This window comes from Rhinatrema bivittatum, chromosome 2, assembly GCF_901001135.1.
Source record: "Rhinatrema bivittatum chromosome 2, aRhiBiv1.1, whole genome shotgun sequence".
In the NCBI taxonomy this organism is placed as follows: Eukaryota; Metazoa; Chordata; class Amphibia; order Gymnophiona; family Rhinatrematidae; genus Rhinatrema; species Rhinatrema bivittatum.
In genome coordinates, this window is record NC_042616.1 from 154783350 (window position 1) to 154803733 (window position 20384).

The 20384-nt window shown below is 41.1% G+C and overlaps 1 protein-coding gene across 1 annotated transcript in view; it reads left to right on the forward strand.

The window, feature by feature from the left end:
• The window catches only part of CUBN (cubilin), a 639217-nt gene that overhangs the window by 111494 nt on the left and 507339 nt on the right, over positions 1 to 20384 (forward strand). The window contains exons 19-22 of the mRNA XM_029588764.1: positions 614 to 792; positions 9141 to 9306; positions 12604 to 12829; positions 15246 to 15376. Coding sequence (XP_029444624.1) covers positions 614 to 792; positions 9141 to 9306; positions 12604 to 12829; positions 15246 to 15376 — 702 coding nt within the window. The remainder of the gene's footprint in view (positions 1 to 613; positions 793 to 9140; positions 9307 to 12603; positions 12830 to 15245; positions 15377 to 20384) is intronic.

The window sequence follows — 20384 nt, forward strand, 5'->3', positions numbered from 1 at the left end:
AACTAAAGTGAGACAGAGCTTCTCATGAGCCTGAGCTATTTAACGACACTCCTATCTGCCTTCTGTTGTCCCTGGATTCTGCAGGCCTTTGTATTAAAGCCTTGGGTTTCCCATGCCCCTGTGCTGTCAACACTATTGGCAGGATTCCAACTTTTTATTTGTTTACAACTTTCTTTATAAAACACCTAGAAACAAAAGGTCAACAAAAAGGCTGTAGGTGATCACTTTTCATTGGTTTTGCGGCTAATTCTCAAATAATTAGACCAATGAAAAGAGATCAACTACAGCTTTTTGTAGGCCTTTGTTTCTAGATATATAAGAGGACTAACACGACAGGCACCCTACTTTGTTACAAAACACCAAAATAGTGTTCTTTTTGGTGATCGTTGATAAAATACAGGGCAGTTCACTGACTATAGCCAGCAGAAATATAATAATAATGTAATCCGCTTCGAAGTGGCTGAAAGGTGAAATATAAATTAAATAAATCCCTGTTCTTTCCTGTTTATTTCCTGTGTGGCATACACCAGTGAGTGGCAGCTGCCAAACAGCTGTAGCTTTTAGGGTGAGCAATTCGTTTTAGCACTAACGGTTGACTGGTTTCTCCTTGCAGCCTGTGGAGGTCCCCAGTCTGGGGAAGGGGTAATCCGTTCTCCTTATTATCCCAGTGCTTATCCTCACGAGAAGACCTGTGAGTGGGTCATCATGCAGCCTGAAGGGCGCGCTGCTCGTCTCAACTTTATTACTTTCAATATTCAGCATGGTGCTGACTGCAACTCTAACTACCTAGAGGTACTGAACACTTGTTTTCTTGAAATATTGCAAATTACAATAAGTTCTGGTGGTGATGTGCCTTTTGTTAAAAACATCTTGTAGCCACAAGCAAGATATAAATAGTTGTGGGATCAGTAGCCTAAATGCCAGCACAAGATTATCTCAAAATGGCTGCAAAGAACCTGCTATTATATATTTTAACGCGAGTGTGTATTGCAAAGAATAAACTATAAGTGTGTACTTAATAAACTAAAACTGATTTATTACATAAGCAAATTTAAATAACATTTAGGGCCACTTCCCACATTAATATTTTTATTATTATCATTATTATTATGTAACCCCCTCAGGGGTCACCTTCAGAGACTACAGAGGGAGGTGAGTACCACTGCTCCAGCCCTGAAATCAGATAACATCCAGCCAATGGGGACCAGGATGCCTTTGAGAGATCCAGGGGAAGACTCAGCTCAATACAGTCCAATGTCCACACCGGTTTTGGTTCCAAAATGAAATATATTTATAAATCCAGACAGCAGAAAAATAGTAAAGTCTTAAACTGAATAGCTGGATGCAGTCCCACAAAAAATGAAACAAATTAACTAATTTCTCACTCTACTCTGAGCAGGAAGAATCCTTCTCACACTCCACCTTAGCCCCAAGGCCTTTGGGGCAACATCCTTCTTAGACAGTTCATATACTAGCTCTTTCCCAGACCCCTTTATTTGATAGGGTGTCCTCTCTCTAGTAGGCTACCAAAAACCTTTTCCTCAACTTGGAATCTTTCCCGTTCCTTGCTTCAGAAATCCTTGGATGCATTACAAGCCCCGTCTCTTCTCAGAGCTCACAAGACAACGACCAACAGATGCTCGGGGGCATCTTATGTAGGCTCTCACTAAACCCAGTCCAGGTACCTTCTCTAGTTACCACCTTATCTCCTTTGCAGTACCAGTTCTCCTCCTCCCCCTGGCCCTTGCACCCCTCCTTAATAGAGAGGATGCTTGCAGCTTACAGGATCTCTGCCCTTACACCAGAACTCCCTGACCTCTCATTGAAATCTTCTAGAAACATGTTAGTGACCCTAGGCAGGTATATTACTGATGTTATTTAAAACAGAGCAGTGAACTGGCCTGATGCGCTGATGTGGGAGAGACAGGTCCTAAACCTGGCCCCTGAACATTAGGTTGGTACTTACTGTCAATAGGAAGCGGGGGGGGGAGTCAAAGTATATAGCCTCCCTGCTATCTCTGGTGACCCTGCAGTATTTATCAAGAGGGACTGCAGCATCCCCAAGATTCAGGCTGATCACAAACTCAGCAGGTCCTTCGGCAAAAAGGGGAGGCAAAAAAAAAAAAAAGGTCCACATTTCACAATCCATCCATTTATTATTTATTTTTATTTTTAATTTTTATATACCGGAATTCCTGTATACAATACAAATCAGTCCGGTTTACATTAAACAATAAGATACCCTGGATGGGATGTTCCACCCTGGGCTTATTACAAGAAACATAGAACCATAATAGTTAACAATTGATATTAAACAGAGCGTGTGTTCAACTTTTTACAAAGAACTTTAGTAGCAACAACCGGGCTACAAAACATTACCAGAATATAATATTATACCAGAATATAATGAAAGGATCTGAAGGATCTGAGAGTCAGGAGGAGGAGCTTAGTTACACTCTGGTAATTGGAAAGCCTGCCTAAAGAGCCAGGTTTTTAACCTTTTCTTGAACTCTGGTAGACTGGGTTCGAGGCGTAGGTCTGGTGGGAGATCATTCCATTGATGGGGTCCCGCAGATGAGAGTGCTCTTTTTCTTAGTGTTGATTTAACTGGAGCTGCGACTAGTGTGCCTTTGTAGGCATTTCTGATGGGTCTGGAGGATAAATGTGGACGAAGTGGAGTTAGTAGTGATAAAGGTGCGATATTATTAATGGCTTTATGAATTATTGTTAAGGTTTTATATAGGATTCTCTGTTTGATGGGTAGCCAGTGGAGACTGCTCAAGATGGGGGTGATATGGTCTCTTCTATTCGTGTTAGTTAAGATTCTGGCTGCGGCATTTTGTACCATCTGTAGGGGTCTGATGCTGTTGTAGGGGAGGCCAAGTAGGATTGAGTTGCAGTAATCGAGTTTAGAAAAAATAATGGATTGTAGGACGAGGCGGAAGTCATTAAAGTGAAGGAGTGGTTTTAGTTTCTTTAGAACTTGAAGTTTAAAGAAGCAGTCCTTGGTGGTTGTGTTTATGAATTTTTTCAGGTTAAGTTGGGTGTCAAACCATGCTCCTAGATTCCTGACGTCTGTAGAGAGATTCTTGTTTAAAGATGTGGAATGTGCAAGGCTAGGTGTAGCTTGTGCCATGCTTGTTATGTGGGTGTTTGGGTTATGTGAAATAAGAAGCATCTCTGTTTTGCTGGAGTTTAGAATCAGGTTCAGGTTGGAAAGTAGTTGTTTAATTGGTTGTAGACAGTTTTCCATTTTAGACCATTTTTAGACCATTTTTAGACCATGGCACATGGTCTAAAATTCCCCATCATAAAGAGTTTGCATTCTGGCGATCCTCAGTACATCTGCTTCCACCAGCAAATTCTACCTTAGATATGAACTAAGGTATTACCAAGAAATAAATGTGCAGAATATGTGAGATCATGGGGTAGATGCAGAGGGGAGAAGAAAAAAGAAAACCAAGGTGGAGCATTTTTCTATAAGCGACTATAAAGGAATACTGCCAGATCAATCAGCCTGTCCATTTAAGGAAAGACACACTGGATGGTAAAGAAAGGATAATCACAGACTGCTTGAAACAAGTTGTTGGAGCATTATTTTATTTAGTGCTGATGTTTTAAGTTAAAGAAAAGATACACAGCATATATGCCATATCTGCATGCAGAGGTTTACGCTGGCCGATACTGGTGAGAGCTTAATCTTCTATACTGACTCATACTTTTTAAATTTTGATTATTCACTTAAAATTCCATGCTATGACTACATTCTAACATACCTATGGGTGTGAAAAGTCTTTTGAGATCTTGTGGGGGATAATTTTCAAAGCCATTTACACACATAAAACTGGTTGTTGTAAAATAGACAGGACTCAGTACATGTAAAGGTATAGGTGTAACCTGGCTTTGTGTGTACTTTTCCATGCACTGAGGAGGGTTTTTTTTAAGGGGGTATAGTTAGTAGGCATTTATGTGCATGCATTTTTATTTTCAAATTTATACACGCAAGTGTACACATGGAAGTTACGCCCTCCGAAGAGGAGGTGTAACTTTTCGTGAGTGAATATGTGTGTGTGTGTGTACTCACTCCTCAGCCAATTGCCTGAGTATTTCCAAAGCCAATTTACGCATGTAACTTCACTTTGAAAATGCTCGGAAAAGTCTGCATGCACAATGTGCATGAAGTAGACTTCACCACTATGTGGGCTGCTTGAAAAAAAACCCTTTTAATATCCATGGAAAGAACATCAGTTTTGAGTCTTAGCAAAAAAAGATGACACCCCCTAGCATCACAGTGCTGCCTAGCTCTTTCCTGGGGGATTAATGCACTAGTATCTCATGTGGATTACTATCTCCTACTAATCTGCACCAAGACTGGTTCTTGCAGCACCCAGAGAATCTTATAAGTTATCCCTCTCAGTACTAGGAAGTCCTGAAATTGTTTTGATTCTGAGACTCATGGGTACCAAATTCAAAGCAGTATGACTGCAGAACATTTTGCTGCTGATGTTGCTTAGTTTGTCTGTGCTGTTTCAATATTTATGTTATAAATTCAAATTATATTTGTGTGATTGGAATCACAGGGGTCGATTTTCCACTCTGCGTGCGCACATGGATGCACCAATTTTCTAACATGCGCGCCGATGCGAGCAGGGTAGAAAATCCGTGAGCCGCGCACACACGCGCGCCAGATTTTATAATCCGCGCACGTATGTACGGGCGGCGCGCGCAAGGGTGGGGGAGAAATTATGCAACCTCCGCACGGCGACAAGATTGGGCCTCTCCCTGTTCCCTCCAAATCCGCTGCAATTAAGGAGCGGACTGGGAGGGAACTTTTCAACCCACTTAACTGACCTTCCTCCCTCTTCCCCTCTCCTCCCTGCCTCCTATCCCTATCCTATCTAACCTCACATTTTTTATTTTACCTCTTGCTCCTCTTCAGGAGCAGTAGCAACTTGAGTGTGCCAGCAGGGTGCCGGCGCACGCTTCCCCAGCACAGCGGCAAACAGCCGCTGTACCGGCTGCTTCCAGCCCCGCCTCTCCCCGCACCCCGGACCACCCCTTTCCCTGGGCCCAGCATTTCTGTGCACAACGGGGGTTACGCGCGTGGCTGGGCCCCTTTGAAATTCGGCCGATATTGTTTAAAATATCCTTTTGCAAAAGACATCAACTTCAGCTTCCACCACTAGGGATGTGCAGGAGGAAAAATTTCATTTGGTTTCAAAATTCGTTTTGTGGGGACCCCAGTTCATTTCTTTAGTTTCAAAATGAAAAAAAAAAAATCATTTTTTGGTTTGATTCATTTTTTGTTTGCCATTAAAATCAATGGAGGAAGCATTTTAAGTTCCAAAATTGGGTTTTCTAATCAATTGTCTTAAAACTTGTGGGAAGAAATCAATAGAAAGGGGAAAGAACTCCAAGGTACCTAGAAAGACTGAGGAGACTGGAAAGTGGCACCAAAAGGTGAATAGGCTAAGACTTTGTAAAAGGGCTAGGGGATACCAGCATTGGCAGGAATTCCCCAAATCATTGTAAGAAGAGCAGCAAAAGTGGGAAAAACATCCCAAGGCTTTAAAAGAGGGCACCAGCAACAGTGACACGAACCTCTGATGGCATCTCAAGTAGCAAAGTGGCACTAAAAGTGGCATCAGTTTTGTATAGCAGCATGCAAGGGGAACGAAGCAGAAAAAACTTAAGATAGACACTGACAAAAAAAAAGGCTATGCAGCACAAACAGTGGCTTCAAGATACCAAAACAACATGAGAGGTTCAACGCAGTCTCCCAGACTGGCAGGAGCAGCTCCAGGTGCAAGGTCCGGAGTAAGACAGCAAGGCACAGTGGCAAAGAGAACTGTAAGGTTTAAGGTCTGAGCATGGAAGCACAAAGGCCTCCAGTTCATTTCTTTAGGTGCAGGGTGGAATTTGGATTTTCTTGTGAAATGGACCTGCCAAATAAGACTGATATCATATTTAGTACATGGAAATGGTTTCACAGTGATAGGGGTTTTATAGTAAGCTGAAAGCTCTCTGCTTTCATGGCAACGGTTAAGGGAAATTGGATTTGAACAGCATCTGGGGGCCCTAACTTTTATGGTCTGGGAAACTGATAAGCAAGGGGGGTAACCTGCACAGTGCAGCAGATTCTGGCATAAGCCTGCTGGGCTGACTGGAGATCATTTTTCCTTTTCTGCCATCATGTCTATCTTTCTATGTAAGGATTTTTTTATAGAAAAAATTTCCCATATTCTGTACCTGAAATCTGGCTGTTACATTTCCTGATTTTGTGGTTTTGCACGAGTTCCCTCTTACTACTTTAACCTTTCATGACATTCAATGCAGGAAATGGTTTCTCTTGAGCCAGTATTTCTTTCTCTGAATGAAGGCTTTTTTGGACAAACCAACCCAGTGTAATCAACCATCAAACAGGATAGGAGCACCAAGCTGAGATTGCTTACCCACTGACTGTGCCACACTAATTGTTTGTGCGGGAAACACAGAGACAATGCTGCACGGAGTGTCACACTGTGTGCTCTAGTTCTCTGACACTGCTGAGCTTAGTAACAGGCTCCAGAGCACAGCATGGTTTGCTTTGGTCTCTGCCCTGCTCTTAGTGCTCACCTTGTGCCCACTGCCCAAGCAGAGACAAAATCAGTAGCAGCTCTACAAGCAGCTGTGCAGTTTACCTCCAGTCTCCACAAAGGAAAACAAGAGCAGCAAGCAGCACAAATTTGTTCTGACACAGAGCTTCTGATGCAGTGCTGCCTAGCTTTTTAACTCTAATGGGTGACTGGCACAATGACTCTCTAAAATGGGCAGGAGCCAAAATGTTATTTGGGAAAAGTTATCCAGGTACTCAGAGAGAGCTCAGGTATTTTATTCCTTCACAGATAATGCCTTCAGAAGGAATGCACAGCAAATCTCTCACATGCTCAGTCTTCAAAATCAGCGTCATTGTATTTGGTATGCAGCAATAGGTTGATCTTTTATATTTCTTGATTTTATTGTTTGTTTTATAATGAATGGTGGTTTTTCTGTTTTTCCATTGTTAAACTGCATGCAGAGTCTGGCTTGTTGTAGTTTCCAGATAAGTGTCTACATGTTTCCATTCATATTTTATGGTCTCTTTATTCTGTATTTGAGAGTTTCTTGTTCTGAATGTATGACTGAGGTGAGGGATTCTTCTAGCTTGTTGTTTCTGTGTAGGGATTTATAGTATCTTGGCTTGTTCTGTTTTCCTAATAGAAGGTATATTGGTGTTCCAGGACCTGGTGTAATATTTTGCAGTGTTGTGTCTTCACAGGTAGGGTTGTTATTTTTTTAGTACTGGCAGTTAGTGCTGTTTTGGTACAGTAGGTTTACTGTATTGTAATTGTAATTCAGTTTACTCATAGTGTTCAGGCCCAAGCCCATCCCAACACATGTTATGCTAGGCTTAATACTATATGGGTTCCAAAAGTTTTTTTGCAGGGTTTGCACCATAGCAGAGAGTTCAAGTATAATATACATGTTTTAAGTGATATTTTTGCCTCAGAAGATTGTAGTTTGAATGCTCTTTTTCATGTATTCTTTCTAAATGCTTAGTTTTAAATTGTGTTTTGGGAGGTTGTGACTGGTGTGGCGCATAAGGCTTTAAGGGGGAGAGTGGAATGGACAAGCAGTATGCTGGGATTTAATTATGAAATTCCTGCATGTGCTTTATGATAGCAGGTGCAAAGTCTGTGGGTATGCTATGCAAGGACCCATGGTTCTGGCTGGCCCCCACATTTTCAAAGAGAAGCTTAGTGGGCAGTTTCCTAGCCTCTTACATTATGTACATTGGATATGTCTGATGATATTGAATTTTCTGATCTATCCATAAGATACAGATAAATTCCATGCTCATTATTCCAACATTAGAAACCTAACTAATTTAAATATGGTGAATAATATTTGATGCATGGATATATTAATATTTGTTTGTATTGTCTGTGAATCTTTTGATAGTTATGAATTGTAATCTGCATGTCATTTTGTATTCCACCTAAAATTGTAGACAGAGCGGGCTATACATTTTTACAAATAAAGCTCATGGTGCCAGGATCCCCTTACTGGAAACAGAAAGGAGCAGGAGGAAACTACTGGGTCAAAATAAAAAATAGAAATTAAAGCCCCCTATTTTTAACAGAGGCTCCCGCCTTGTGGTGATGCTTGTTGTGTTCATGATGAGAGTGCACTTTTTCACTTGGCCGTAGGTGCCAAATGACCTGGCTATAGCTCTGCAAAGTGTCCAATAATACTTCTGGTCATCTTCCCTGCCCCCTACCCCCTGCCAAAACAAAATATGGTTCCATTGCTACATTTTAGGAAATTTACCTTTATAGATGTATAAAATATGCTAATTAAGGACATGGATGCATACCTTCATACTAGGGTATGTGAATCGGGTGCCCAATGTTCCCGCTTTTGGGTTCGTCTGCCCACGAGAAAATCTCATTTTCCCGCAGATCCCCGGTTTATTTTTTCGGGAAAAATCAATTTTCGGGTTAGTGCGCGCTAACAAAAAATAGCAAAAAGTAACAAAAAAATAACAAAAATAAATGTTTTTTTGTTAGTGCACGCTAACATGAGTTAGCGTGCACTAACCCAAAAAATGATTTTTACGAAAATTCAGGGGAAAAAGTGATCGTTTCATTTTTTATCCGATATATAATGAATTTAGAAATATTGTACGATATTTCAATTCATTAGAAAAACGATTCACATCCCTATAACACACAAGCACCTATTAAAAATTAACTTCATGTGCTTGAGTTGTGGAATTTCAGCTCTAAGGTTAGGGATTTAGATGTTTTTTGACATTCTCTGCACATTTTAGGTGTCTAACATTTAACAATGAGCATAGGCATTCAACTCTTTTAACATGTTGTCCACATTATTTTTGGAGAAAGAAAACATAATGCTATAGAATTTTGAGGATATCCTTAAAACTCAGAAAAAATGTAAAGCCGTCCTCTCTGGATATTTGCCCAGTACTTGTATGCATATAGCTAGTTTTCCTTCGAGTCTTAATCAGCAAATTTCATTCATGTCTACCTGAGGTATAGAGCATGGTATATATTATGCTTATGTGAGCCATAAATAATCATATTTACATTTATTGTCAGGTCAGGGATGGCTCATCATCAGACTCTTCCCTCATTGGAAAATACTGTGGCCCAACAGTACCTCTTCCTGTTCAGTCGACACATAGATCTCTGTACGTCAAATTCAAGACAGATTCTTCCGTTACCAATTATGGCTTCATGGCTAGGTTTAGCTCAGCTGTACAAGGTAAGATTTTTTATCTTTACACAGTGTATAATTACACGGTATTAGAGAATAATGGCTTAAAATGCTGCAGTATAAAGAATAGTTCTGCTTTCCAAAATTATACTTCTCTTGCAGAGCTTGGTGTCATGTTACACCAAGAATACTGTTCCTTTTAGGATACGTTCATCTGCGGCTTTACTAGTGAAGTAAGGCCTTGGAAAATACTAAAGTACTGTATGCCAGGTCATCGTGCTGTAATGTCAAAGCATGGGAATAAATGCTAGACAGAAGGTAAAAAAATGTATCAGCATCACCATGAAAGTAGAAGGGTAATACTGTCTTAATTGTAACAGAGTAAATGAAGGCAGATAAAGACCAAAAAAGCCCATCTGGTCTGCTCAGTCGTAATTTTATGAGCATTCACCTAAAGTAGATCAAATTCCCACATGGAATCCAATATTAAATAACTCTGATGACTGGATTTTAAAGATTTCTTAATCTCCCTGAGAATCCCTTCAGCAACCATAAGACACGAGAGAGAATATGGCCTTCATTTCACTGCATTAAATTCTATAATTGTTACCACAGTTTACATAACGACTTATTTATTTGCTTTACCAACACACACAGCCCTACAGACATGCATGCACACTGCTGTCTCTGTGAGGGGATAAAAAACTCTAAGTGGGCTCAGGTACATTGTTCACTCCTCCCTCCAGTAAAGAATAAGTGCTGGACAGTGAAAGGTTTCCTCTGGAAGGAGGCTGGAGAGAGAGGAAATCGTGGCAGGGGTGGGCCTTCTTGCACTGATTTATTTCTAGATGTTGTGGATGGGATGCAGTTGCTCTAATTTGTTTTGGGCATGGGGAGTCTCTTCCATTTCCTCCAAAATGGAGGATTATATGAGACGGGAAGGATGTGTAGAATTATGCTGGGTTGGAAGGGTATGAATGCATGGGGTTGATGAAACGTGTGGTGTTCAGATGAAATCTTACCCAGGAGCCTGGCCTGGTCCTCAGTGAGACCTTTGTTCCCAGAACAACCAGAGTGATCCATGCCATGTTTCATGGATGACCAGAAGGCTAAAAGGCAGGAAGAGGTAGTTGACGGTTAGATGCCTTTATTTATTTATTTACTTTTTTGCTATGATTGGGCAAATAAGCACAATAAAGTGTTCTGCTTGGAATTGCCTTTGTATGACATCTGCATAATGTACCCAGTAAACAGGGATACTGCAAATTTCTTTACCCATGAACCAACAGAGAGAGAGAGATAGAGAGAGAGAGATTCTATTTTGTGGTCACCTAAGGAAGGGATTTTATCCGTCCAGTATTGTTAGCCAATCCACCAAACTGACTTACACTGGGCTCAATTTTCAAAGGATCTAGCTAGCTAGTTTTGGGCCTTTTTACTAAAGGGCATTAACATGCTAATTTGTATTAGTACAGATTTTTAATGAATAAGTTCCACTGAGATTAATGAAAGCTGCATTAAAATTGGCCCATTAATGCATGTTAATAATACATTTTACAGAATAGATTCTATCGTGGCTTAATAAATCAGCCCCTTTTAAACTATACTTTTAAATATTTTCTTTGGTTAGCAGGCTAAATGAAACCTCCATAAATTCACAAATTTAGCCAGGAACACAAGGAACAACTTATAAATTTAGCTAATTAGCACTGATTTTCAGAACTAATCAGTTTAGTTTAGCTGCTCAACACCAGTTGCAAAAATCACAGGCATAAATCAGACAAATTTTGTCTGGTAGGTTTAAGACATTTTTGGGCCAAAAACTAATCAATAAGTTCAGTTAAAATTTTCCTGAAATTTAGCCGGTCACCTTTGCCACTCAGTGGCTTTTTGAAAATCAACTCAGCTTTGTAATCCCTAAGATACTGAAGATCGGGACCATTTCCAAGTTATAAACATCTGAATACTCTTGGTTCAAAGTGATTTGGATTTCAGCCATAAAAAGTAGATTGACCATCTTTTAATGATAATATGTCAGAAATGAAATATACATCATAATGAAAAGGGAGATCTTAAAGATTTTGTTTCATTGATTTATGATAAAAATGGAACAAGGAGTTGCACGCAATGAAATAACTATGAATAATTATGCTAAAAGATTAACAAATATTTTGTTTAGATGGTCCATACAAAAGATAATAAACCCAGAAGGTATTGGGTAATACATTTATGTTTATATATGTATTGTGTGCTCAGCTGTTTTGTGATTCTTCTTTAATTGACAGTTGAATTAGATAAAAAAAATATTGGCTGTGATTGCTGCTTTATATTGGAGGGTCACAAAGGTGCTAACATTTGAATATGACTGTTGAAAGCTCAGTTCCTTGATAAATGCCTTACAGGCCAATACAGTACTGTTAACCCGCTTTTGGATGCGCGTTTTCGACACGCTAGCTTTACCCCTTATTCAGTAAGGGGTAATAGCGTGTCGAAAACGTGCATCCAACCCCCCCGAAACTAATAGCGCCCGCAACATGCAAATGCATGTTGATGGGCCTATTAGTTATTCCCGCGTGATTCACTAAGTAAAATGTGCAGCCAAGCTGCACATTTTACTTTCAGAAATTAGCACCTACCCAAAGGCAGGCGTTAATTTCTGCCAGCACCGGGAAAGTGTACAGAAAAGCAGTAAAAACTGCTTTTCTGTACACCCTTCGACTTAATATCATGGCGATATTAAGTCTGAAGTCCCAAAGTAAAAAATAATTAAAAAAAAATAAATTTAAAATCGGCCCGCGGCTTGCGGGTTGAAAACCGGACACTCAATTTTGCCAGCGTCCGGTTTCCGAACCCGTGGCTGTCAGCGGGTTTGACAGCCGACGCTCAATTTTGCCAGCGTCCGGTTTCCGAACCCGTGGCTGTCAGCGGGTTTGAGAACCAACGCTGGCAAAATTGAGTGTCGGCTGTCAAACTCGCTGACAGCTGCCGCTCCTGTCAAAAAAGAGGCGCTAAAAATGTGCTAGTGTCCCTAGCGCCTCTTTTTACCACAGGTCCTCATTTAAATACTGAATCATGTGCACAGGAGAGTGGCCTGTGCGCGCGCCGGCAAAGTGGGCGCTTGCCCGCTCTCCCGCGTCTTTTACTGAATCGGCCTGTTAGTAACAGACACTGAGACCTATACATTTTTGAAGCAGTTTTAAAATGCATTCTGGGTGTAATAAAATGCTGATTACAACGTCTAAGAACAAATTATTTCACTAATCCTTATATTCTAATGCTTAGGATTATCTTCATGCCAAACGCATCATTATTGCAATCTATAATATACTTTTCAAACCTTTGTAGGCTGTGGGGAGACTCTTACTGCACCAGAAGGACGTATAATAAGTCCTGGCCATCCAAACAGCTACCCACATGGGATCAATTGCACTTGGTTTATCACGGTCCAGCCTGGTTACCTCATCCGCCTAATGTTCACAGCATTTAATATGGAGCACAGTCTTAACTGCATTTATGATTATCTGGATGTATATGACAATGGCACTACTGATGCTGGATCTAAACTTGGAAGGTAAATGATTCTCTGTTTTCAGCAGTATTGGTTTGCTTTAAACCTACTTCCTTTCTCTGCACTAAAACAGTTAGCTTTCACCAGGTCCTAGAAGTGGCAGTCTCCAAAACAAATGCTACCCTACCCCCTACTTGTCCCACCAAAGATGTTCTCAAATTGAACTCAGGCTTATACCAGAGAATGCCCAAGCCCTTAGGGATAGTGCTGAGCCTAGCCTACCACCCATTTAATCAACAACATATGTACAAATGGAACAAGGCGAATTAAAGCAACATGTCACTGATGGGCCACTTGGTTTCTTCAGCTGTATCCTCTTCCTTATGAGCATGCTGAAGACATTTGAACCAGCTTGGAGCAACTCGAAAAAGACACCTGTGATGGTTTGACTGGTGAAGCTTACTCTACCTCTGCCATGGCTAAGGACTACTTAAAAAAAAAAAAAAAAAAAAAAGTCTGGAAAATGAATAGCCAAGACATCCACCTGACATTGATGATGAGTCTGTTAGTATCGCTTTACGCTGGCATTCTTGTTGAGAATATAGCATCCTCCTTATCTTACTTAAGCTCTTCTGCCTGTTTTATACATGGTTTGATTGTCTGCAATGCTAATATTACTGATTTTTCTTCATTCCTTTTTTAACCACAGATGCTCTTATTGTGATAACATATTGTTAGGTTTCTTTTTTTTTTGGGTGGAGGGAGGGGGGAGAAGGTAGAAGATTGATAAATCAGAATGATTGCGTGAAGGACATATGTTTAGGGGTGAAGGAGGAAGAAAAATGGGTGTGGACTTCAGTGCTGGAGAAATACCACTTCTAGTTCCTTCAGGCAAGGAATCGGTTTTGCTACTGATTTGTCTCTTTCTAAGGCTGGATGGGTGTTGTTGCTCCTTATATTGTTTATTTATCATTTCCCATACATATAATCTTTTATCAATCCAGTATTTTTCCTACGGCTCCTTTGTACTTCTAGCTCACTGGAACCCGGCAGGGATCGGGCTCTGCAAGTCTTCATTCACCACTACCCAGAGATATTTTTTCCCCCCATTTAATGTTACCTCACAACATGTCTAGTCTGGTCATTGCAGTTACGGTCCCGGTCCATGGTCATATAATTATGGGCCCTGAATCTGGCCACTAGGAGTCACAAGGATCATGAATCTCCCCCTCGGGGAGGAGGGCTATGAATGGTGAATACTGCTCCACAGCATCCCTAGCCGACTCAGGAAGCAGAATACCAAAGACCAAACCTGAGAACCCAACCAGGGGCCTTCCGCATGGCAGTGCACACCACTGCTAATGAGCAGCAAGGTTGGCCCACATGCGATCTTTTAAGTCCAACATTCTTGATGTAATGTTTTCACCTGTTAAAGGGAGGCCGGTCCTTATAACACGCTACAAAAGTCTATATTCTAAATGTGAATTCTAATCCTTCATTCACCATCTAGATTGCAGAAGGCTGGATTGGAACAACCAAAAAACAAAATTCAAAATTACTTGGCTCTCAGATCATGAATTTTTTAGATTATTGATGATGAAAGTTGGAACAGCCTGTCTCTGGTCCTTTCTAGATTGTTGCCTGCTTTCTGGTAGTTCTTTCACTTTTTATCATCTCATCTGTCTTGCCCCTATCTCACTGCCTTGTCTTTCTTCAGACAGAGGGTGATAAAACAAAGAGAGTGAAAAATAAGTTGAAAAATATCCAACCTATAACAGAAATGCATTCATCAAAGCACAACTTTCAGAATTTCCCCAAGGTGGGCTCATGCCTCACGGTAAATGCTGTTCTGGACGCAGACTGCTCTGCCTTCTAATTGTTTTAGGACTCTAAATACTAGTAGAGTGGAATGATAATATACACAATATTAACTGTTGTATCTTGAATGGAAGCAAAATATATATTTGAGGGAAGTAACATAACATACCTTCATCAACATAGTTTACTATTTTAATGGCTTGTTCTTAATAAACAGGTTTGTTTGTTTTTTTAATTTGAAGAACAGCTTTTCTATGTTTCTGTGACACAGATAACTTTGTAGAGGTAAATTAAATGATCACATTTCCAGGGCTACTGTTATCTATAAAGTAACATCTTTACAGTAGTTTAATCTTCTAGTGAAAAAATTGAATTCTGATGTTAGAAGGATTGACCTAAGAAACAAGCAGTCATTTTTTTCAAAGTTGTGCTTTTTAAAAAGAAATCCACTTAATAGGATTTAATTAACTAGGTGATGAAAAAATAGCTGGCTTGTCCTCATCCTCTCTTTTTGCTCTTCCTCTTATCATACTACTCACCGACAATGTGGTGCCACTTTCACAGACAGAAATGGACAAAGTCTATTGTTGCATTTATCTAAAAGAATATAATTTTGCATTAAATAAATCGCATATTTATATTGCTCTTTCTTCTTTGGCAGGTATTGTGGAAGATCTGTTCCGCCATCCATCACCAGCAGTGACAACACAATGACGCTCCTCTTTGTGACAGATGCTAGCATAGCCACTGAAGGATTCTCAGCTAATTACACATCCATTGACGCTTCCAAAGGTAATTGTGCTGATTTACACTTTGTTAAATGTTTGCAGTAAAAACAGTAGGCAGCCTTTATTTACATTACAGTCAATACTGGACTTACCTGCTTCATGTATTTTCTTGCACAATAGTGTAAGGCATTAACCTCACATTAAGTTCTCTTTCTCTCATTGCTGCAGAAGGTAGATCAGTGTTTTCCTACTCTGATTCTATAAGAGTGCCGCTATGGTGGCTCCACCAGCCACGTCAAACACACATTGGACAAGTGTAACAATAACATAATGGGTTGTGGTTTTGTTTTTGACATCTGAAATTGGAATTCTAATCATATAATAGCAGTGCATCTTTCTTGGTTTATTGCCCTAGAGCAGGGGTGGGCAATTCCAGTCCTTGAGGGCCACAAACCTGTCGAGGTTTTAGGATATCCTAATGAATATGCATGACATAGATTTGCATACAACTGAGGCAGAGTGCTTGCAAATCTCTCTCATGCATATTCATTAGGGATATCCTGAAAACCAGACTGGTTTATGGCCCTCGAGGACCGGAATTGCCCACCCCTACCCTAGAGCAGGGGTCGGGAACCCATGGCTCACGAGCCAGATATGGCTCTTTTGAGGGCTGCATCTGGCTCGCAGACAAGTGTCGCCATACTTCGCGGTTCCCCGCTGACCCAGCTGCTCCCCGGTCCTCCGCCGCCCGGGCTTAAAATGCTGTCAGCCCGGGCGGAACGCGGCAGGACAGCTGGAGTCAGCGGCACCGGCGTGCTCTCTTCTCCCCCCCCCCCGCGGCCCGGAAGAGGAAGTGGAGAGCATCGGGTGCCTGCGCGGGAAGAAGAGACCACACTAGCGTGGTCTCTTCTTCCGCGCAGGCACCCGATGCTCACCACTTCCTCTTCCGGGCCGCGGGGGGGAGGAGAAGAGAGCACGCCGACTGGAGTCATCCGGGTGCCTGCGCGGGAGTCATCGGGTGTCAGCCGGGTGCCAGCGCTGGAGTCATCGGGTGCCTGCGCGGGTCTTCCCGCGCAGGCACCCGATGCTCTCCACTTCCTCTTCCGGGCCGCGGGAAGAAGAGAGCACGCCGTGCTCTCTTCTTCCCGCGGCCCGGAAGAGGAAGTGGAGAGCATCGGGTGCCTGCGCGGGAAGACCCGGGCAGGCACGCTAGTGTCCGACGGGAAGAAGACTGCAGCGCGGCTCGGAGGAAAATGAAAATCTTCAACCGCTGCCGATGGGACTCCACCTTCGCCTCCGCGAGGGCTGAAAATGAAGGAGGTTAGCGTTGGGAGGTGGCTGCTGCTGCTGCGAGTTCCGGGGGGGGGGGGGGGGGGGGGGGAAGGGGGAGAGAGAGAGTGAATGAATGAGCGAGCAAGCATGTGTGTTTGAGATCCTGTGTGTGTGAGTGAGAGATTGCATGTATGTGAATGATTGAGAGCCTGTATATGTGAAAGAGAGTATGTCTGTGATTGAGATCCTGCCTGTGAGAGAGAGAGCATGAATGTAAGTTTACCATTGGGAACCTGTATGTGTAAGTTTGTAATTGAAAACCTGTTTGTTTGAAAGAGTATGTGTGTATGATTGAGATCCTTTGTGTGTGAGAGAGATCATGTGTATGTATGATTAAGAGCCTGTGTGTATAAGTAAGAGAGAGATCATGTGTGTCTGTGTCTGATTGACAGCTGGTTTAGGTGATGGAGCATGTGAGTATGTGATTGAGAGCCTGTGTTTAAATGAGAGAGAGAGACCATGTGTGTCTGTGAGATTGAGAGCTGATTTAGGTGAGGGAGCATGTGAGTATGTGATTGAGAGCCTGTGTTTAAATGAGAGAGAGAGACCATGTGTGTATGTGTGTGATTGAGAGCTGATTTAGGTGAGGGAGCATGTGAGTATGTGATTGAGAGCCTGTGTGTAAATGAGAGAAAGAGAGGACATGTTTGTAAGCATGTGAATGAGAGTCTGTGTGTGAGAGAAAAAGACAGCATGTATTTATGTGATTGAAAGCCTGTGTGTGTGTAAGCGTGAAAAGATAGACAGCATGTGTGTAAATGTGTAAATAAGAGCCTATATAAGTGAGAGAGAAAAAACATTTGTATATGTGAGTGACTGAGAGCATGTGTGTATAGGTGTGTCATTGAGAGCCAGTGTGAGAGAGAGCGCTGGTATGTGACTGAGAGAGGAGAAAGTTCCAAGCAAACCACCCCACCTCCTGCTAATTCAGAACAATCTCAGGACACCTGGATATCAAACGTTCCCAGGTATGCAGAGCAAAAAAATTTTTGTATCCTTATTTTTCATTACTGGATCTTTGTGTCTGCTATTTTGAAATATTTTGTTGGTATCTGGAAATGTTTTATAGTTTTTAATTATTGGATATTCCACTCATCAGCTGTTTCGAAATATGTTCTTTTTGTTAGTACAGTTTTACTGCTGATGATTTTATATTTCTTGATTTGTTTTATAAGGATGTGTGATGTTTCTTTTTTCCTTTGTTACACTGCATACAGAGACTTTGGCTTGTTGCAGTTTCCAATTCAGTTTTTGTCTGCATGCTTCTTGTTATGCGTTTTGGTCTCTTTATTCTATGTTAGGTGAGGGACAGCATGTGATTCAGGTGAGGTTTTCTGCTGGCGTGTAGTTTCTGTGTAGGACTCTATAGCAGCCTGACTTGGTCCGTTTTCCTAATAGGAGATGTTATTGGTGTCTTAAGGCCTGGTGTAATATTTTCAGAGACTTATTGTACTTTAAAAGTGTGATCTTACATAAAATGCACACATTTACTTGTATTTAGTTTTAAACATATTGTATGGCTCTCATGGAATTACATTTTAAAACATGTGGCGTTTATGGCTCTCTCAGCCAAAAAGGTTCCTGACCCCTGCCCTAGAGCATCATTTTGCATTTTCTTTTACAATGCTGCAAGGTGTTTAACTTGTGATTCAGTAAAGTATTAAGTGCTAAAGGGCCTAGACACTTCATGTACTAGATGAATCCTGGTTCATATCTCATTTGAAATCTGTTTTATACCCTCATATGCAAAAGCTGAAAATGTGTTGGCTATTTTTTTGTAAACCTTGATAATGTTTACTGTATACTGTTAACACAGAGGATTTCTGGGTATTAGGTGATTTTAACGTGGTCTTGAACCATTAAAAAAGATTTGGTCAACTTTCTGGAGGACAACTCAATTACCAGTTATTTGCTACGTAGACATAGAGATTATCACCTCTTATTTCTGGGAGTGAGCAATAGGGAATGGATCACCCCATTATGATCTGCTGTGACTTCCAACTGACCCAAAGTAGCCACTGTAAGAGACAGGATGTTGGATTCAATGGATCATTGATTGGTTCTACCCAGCATGGTTATGCCTTATGATTATTCATAAATTTATCTGTGCCGGAGGAAGAGAGGAAGGATCCTGAACCAAGGAAGGCTTACCGGTTTGAGTCGCTGACCTGGTTGGTGCCGACACCCGGAGAGAGGTGGTGAGGCCCCCTCCCCCCCAGTTGGGCCCTGCTGACGTCATCTAAGAACGCCTGGATCATCTTTCAATTTCAGGGCCCTGCAGTGTGCAGCCACCAGTGCACAGCCAAAGCTGCATGCCAAAGAGGTGCGCCCCTGGGCGCAAAATAGGGAGGAAGAGAACACCTAAAGCCTGGACCTCCTCTCCTGCTCCTTCCTTGACAGCAATTCATGGACCCATGGATGACCACATTATTTGTACTGGTGAGTCATCCAATAAAGACTGTGTGGGTGAAAATCACTCTCTGGAATATCTTTAAGTCCTGGGCCCACTCAGCCACCCTTTCAGCCTGCTGCAGGGTCATTTTTGGAAGATTTGACTATGTCTAGAAATATTTCTGACACTCCAGTGGCTGTCACCCATCCTCAACTGGTTTCAGATACTTCTGGGATGGAGAGCCAGTCGAAGCTTAGTTCACCAGTATTGGTGGCTTCGGGGGTAAATCCCTCAGCTGTCTCTCTTCCTTCGATAATTCCCCCTTTGTGAGAGGTAGCCAAAGGAAATGAAGAACCAGCTAATGTTACTCTTTTGGATGTGTGGAGATTGGTTGCTAAGGTTGACAAAAACTTATCTAGTTCAATGTCTCAGATTCATATTTTCTCAACAGAAGCGAGAGTTAAGATGGAAGATGAAGGTAATAGGATCAAAAGCATAGAGGGTTCTATTTCTACAATTAATTCTCAGTTAACTTCAATACGAGCTGTTTGTACATCATTTATTAAGGACAACCTTATTGTTTATAATCAGATTGAGATATTAGAAAATGAAATGAGATCTTGTAATCTACGCTTTTTAAATTTTCCTATTTCTGGCTTACTTTCGCCTAGAGAATTTTTTAGGAAGTATATTTGTGAAGTATTAGCTTTTGATGAAGATAAGGTTTCTGTTTTTTCTAAATTGTATTATCTTCCTAAAAAGAAAGCAGTTTTGATTAGAAGGAGAAATGGATGTCCTAGATTGTCCAGGCATTTCCACCTTCTTAGAAGATTCTTTAGACAATATTTCTGTTAGAGCTACTTTAGTTTCCTTCTCATTAAAATTTTTATTTATTTATTTCGAGGCTTTTTTTATACCGAAGTATAATTAAAATGGGATAAAGATCTTGTTTTTCATAATTACTTTCAATGTAAAGATTTGTCCTTTTGTGGGCAAAAAAATTAGATCTTTCCTGATGTTTCCAGGGCTATCCAAGGTCATAGAAAACATTTTCTTTTCCCTTAAACAAAGAGCTCAAGATGTTGGAGCTAGTCTTTTTCTTAAATTTCCATGCAAATGTTTAGTAACCCATCAGAATAATAAATTTGTTTTTTTTATCCTTTGCATTTAGGCCGCTTTTTAAGGGACAAGACTCAGGGACTTTTTGCTGTCCTTAGAAATGGTTAGAAGGGTAATAATGATGGCTGTATAATAAATTAGATGGCTTACTCATGGACCTTGTTTATTATAATGTTTGTTACCTCATTTCTTTTATTTCTTTTCAAAGTAAGTTTTGACTTTATGGATA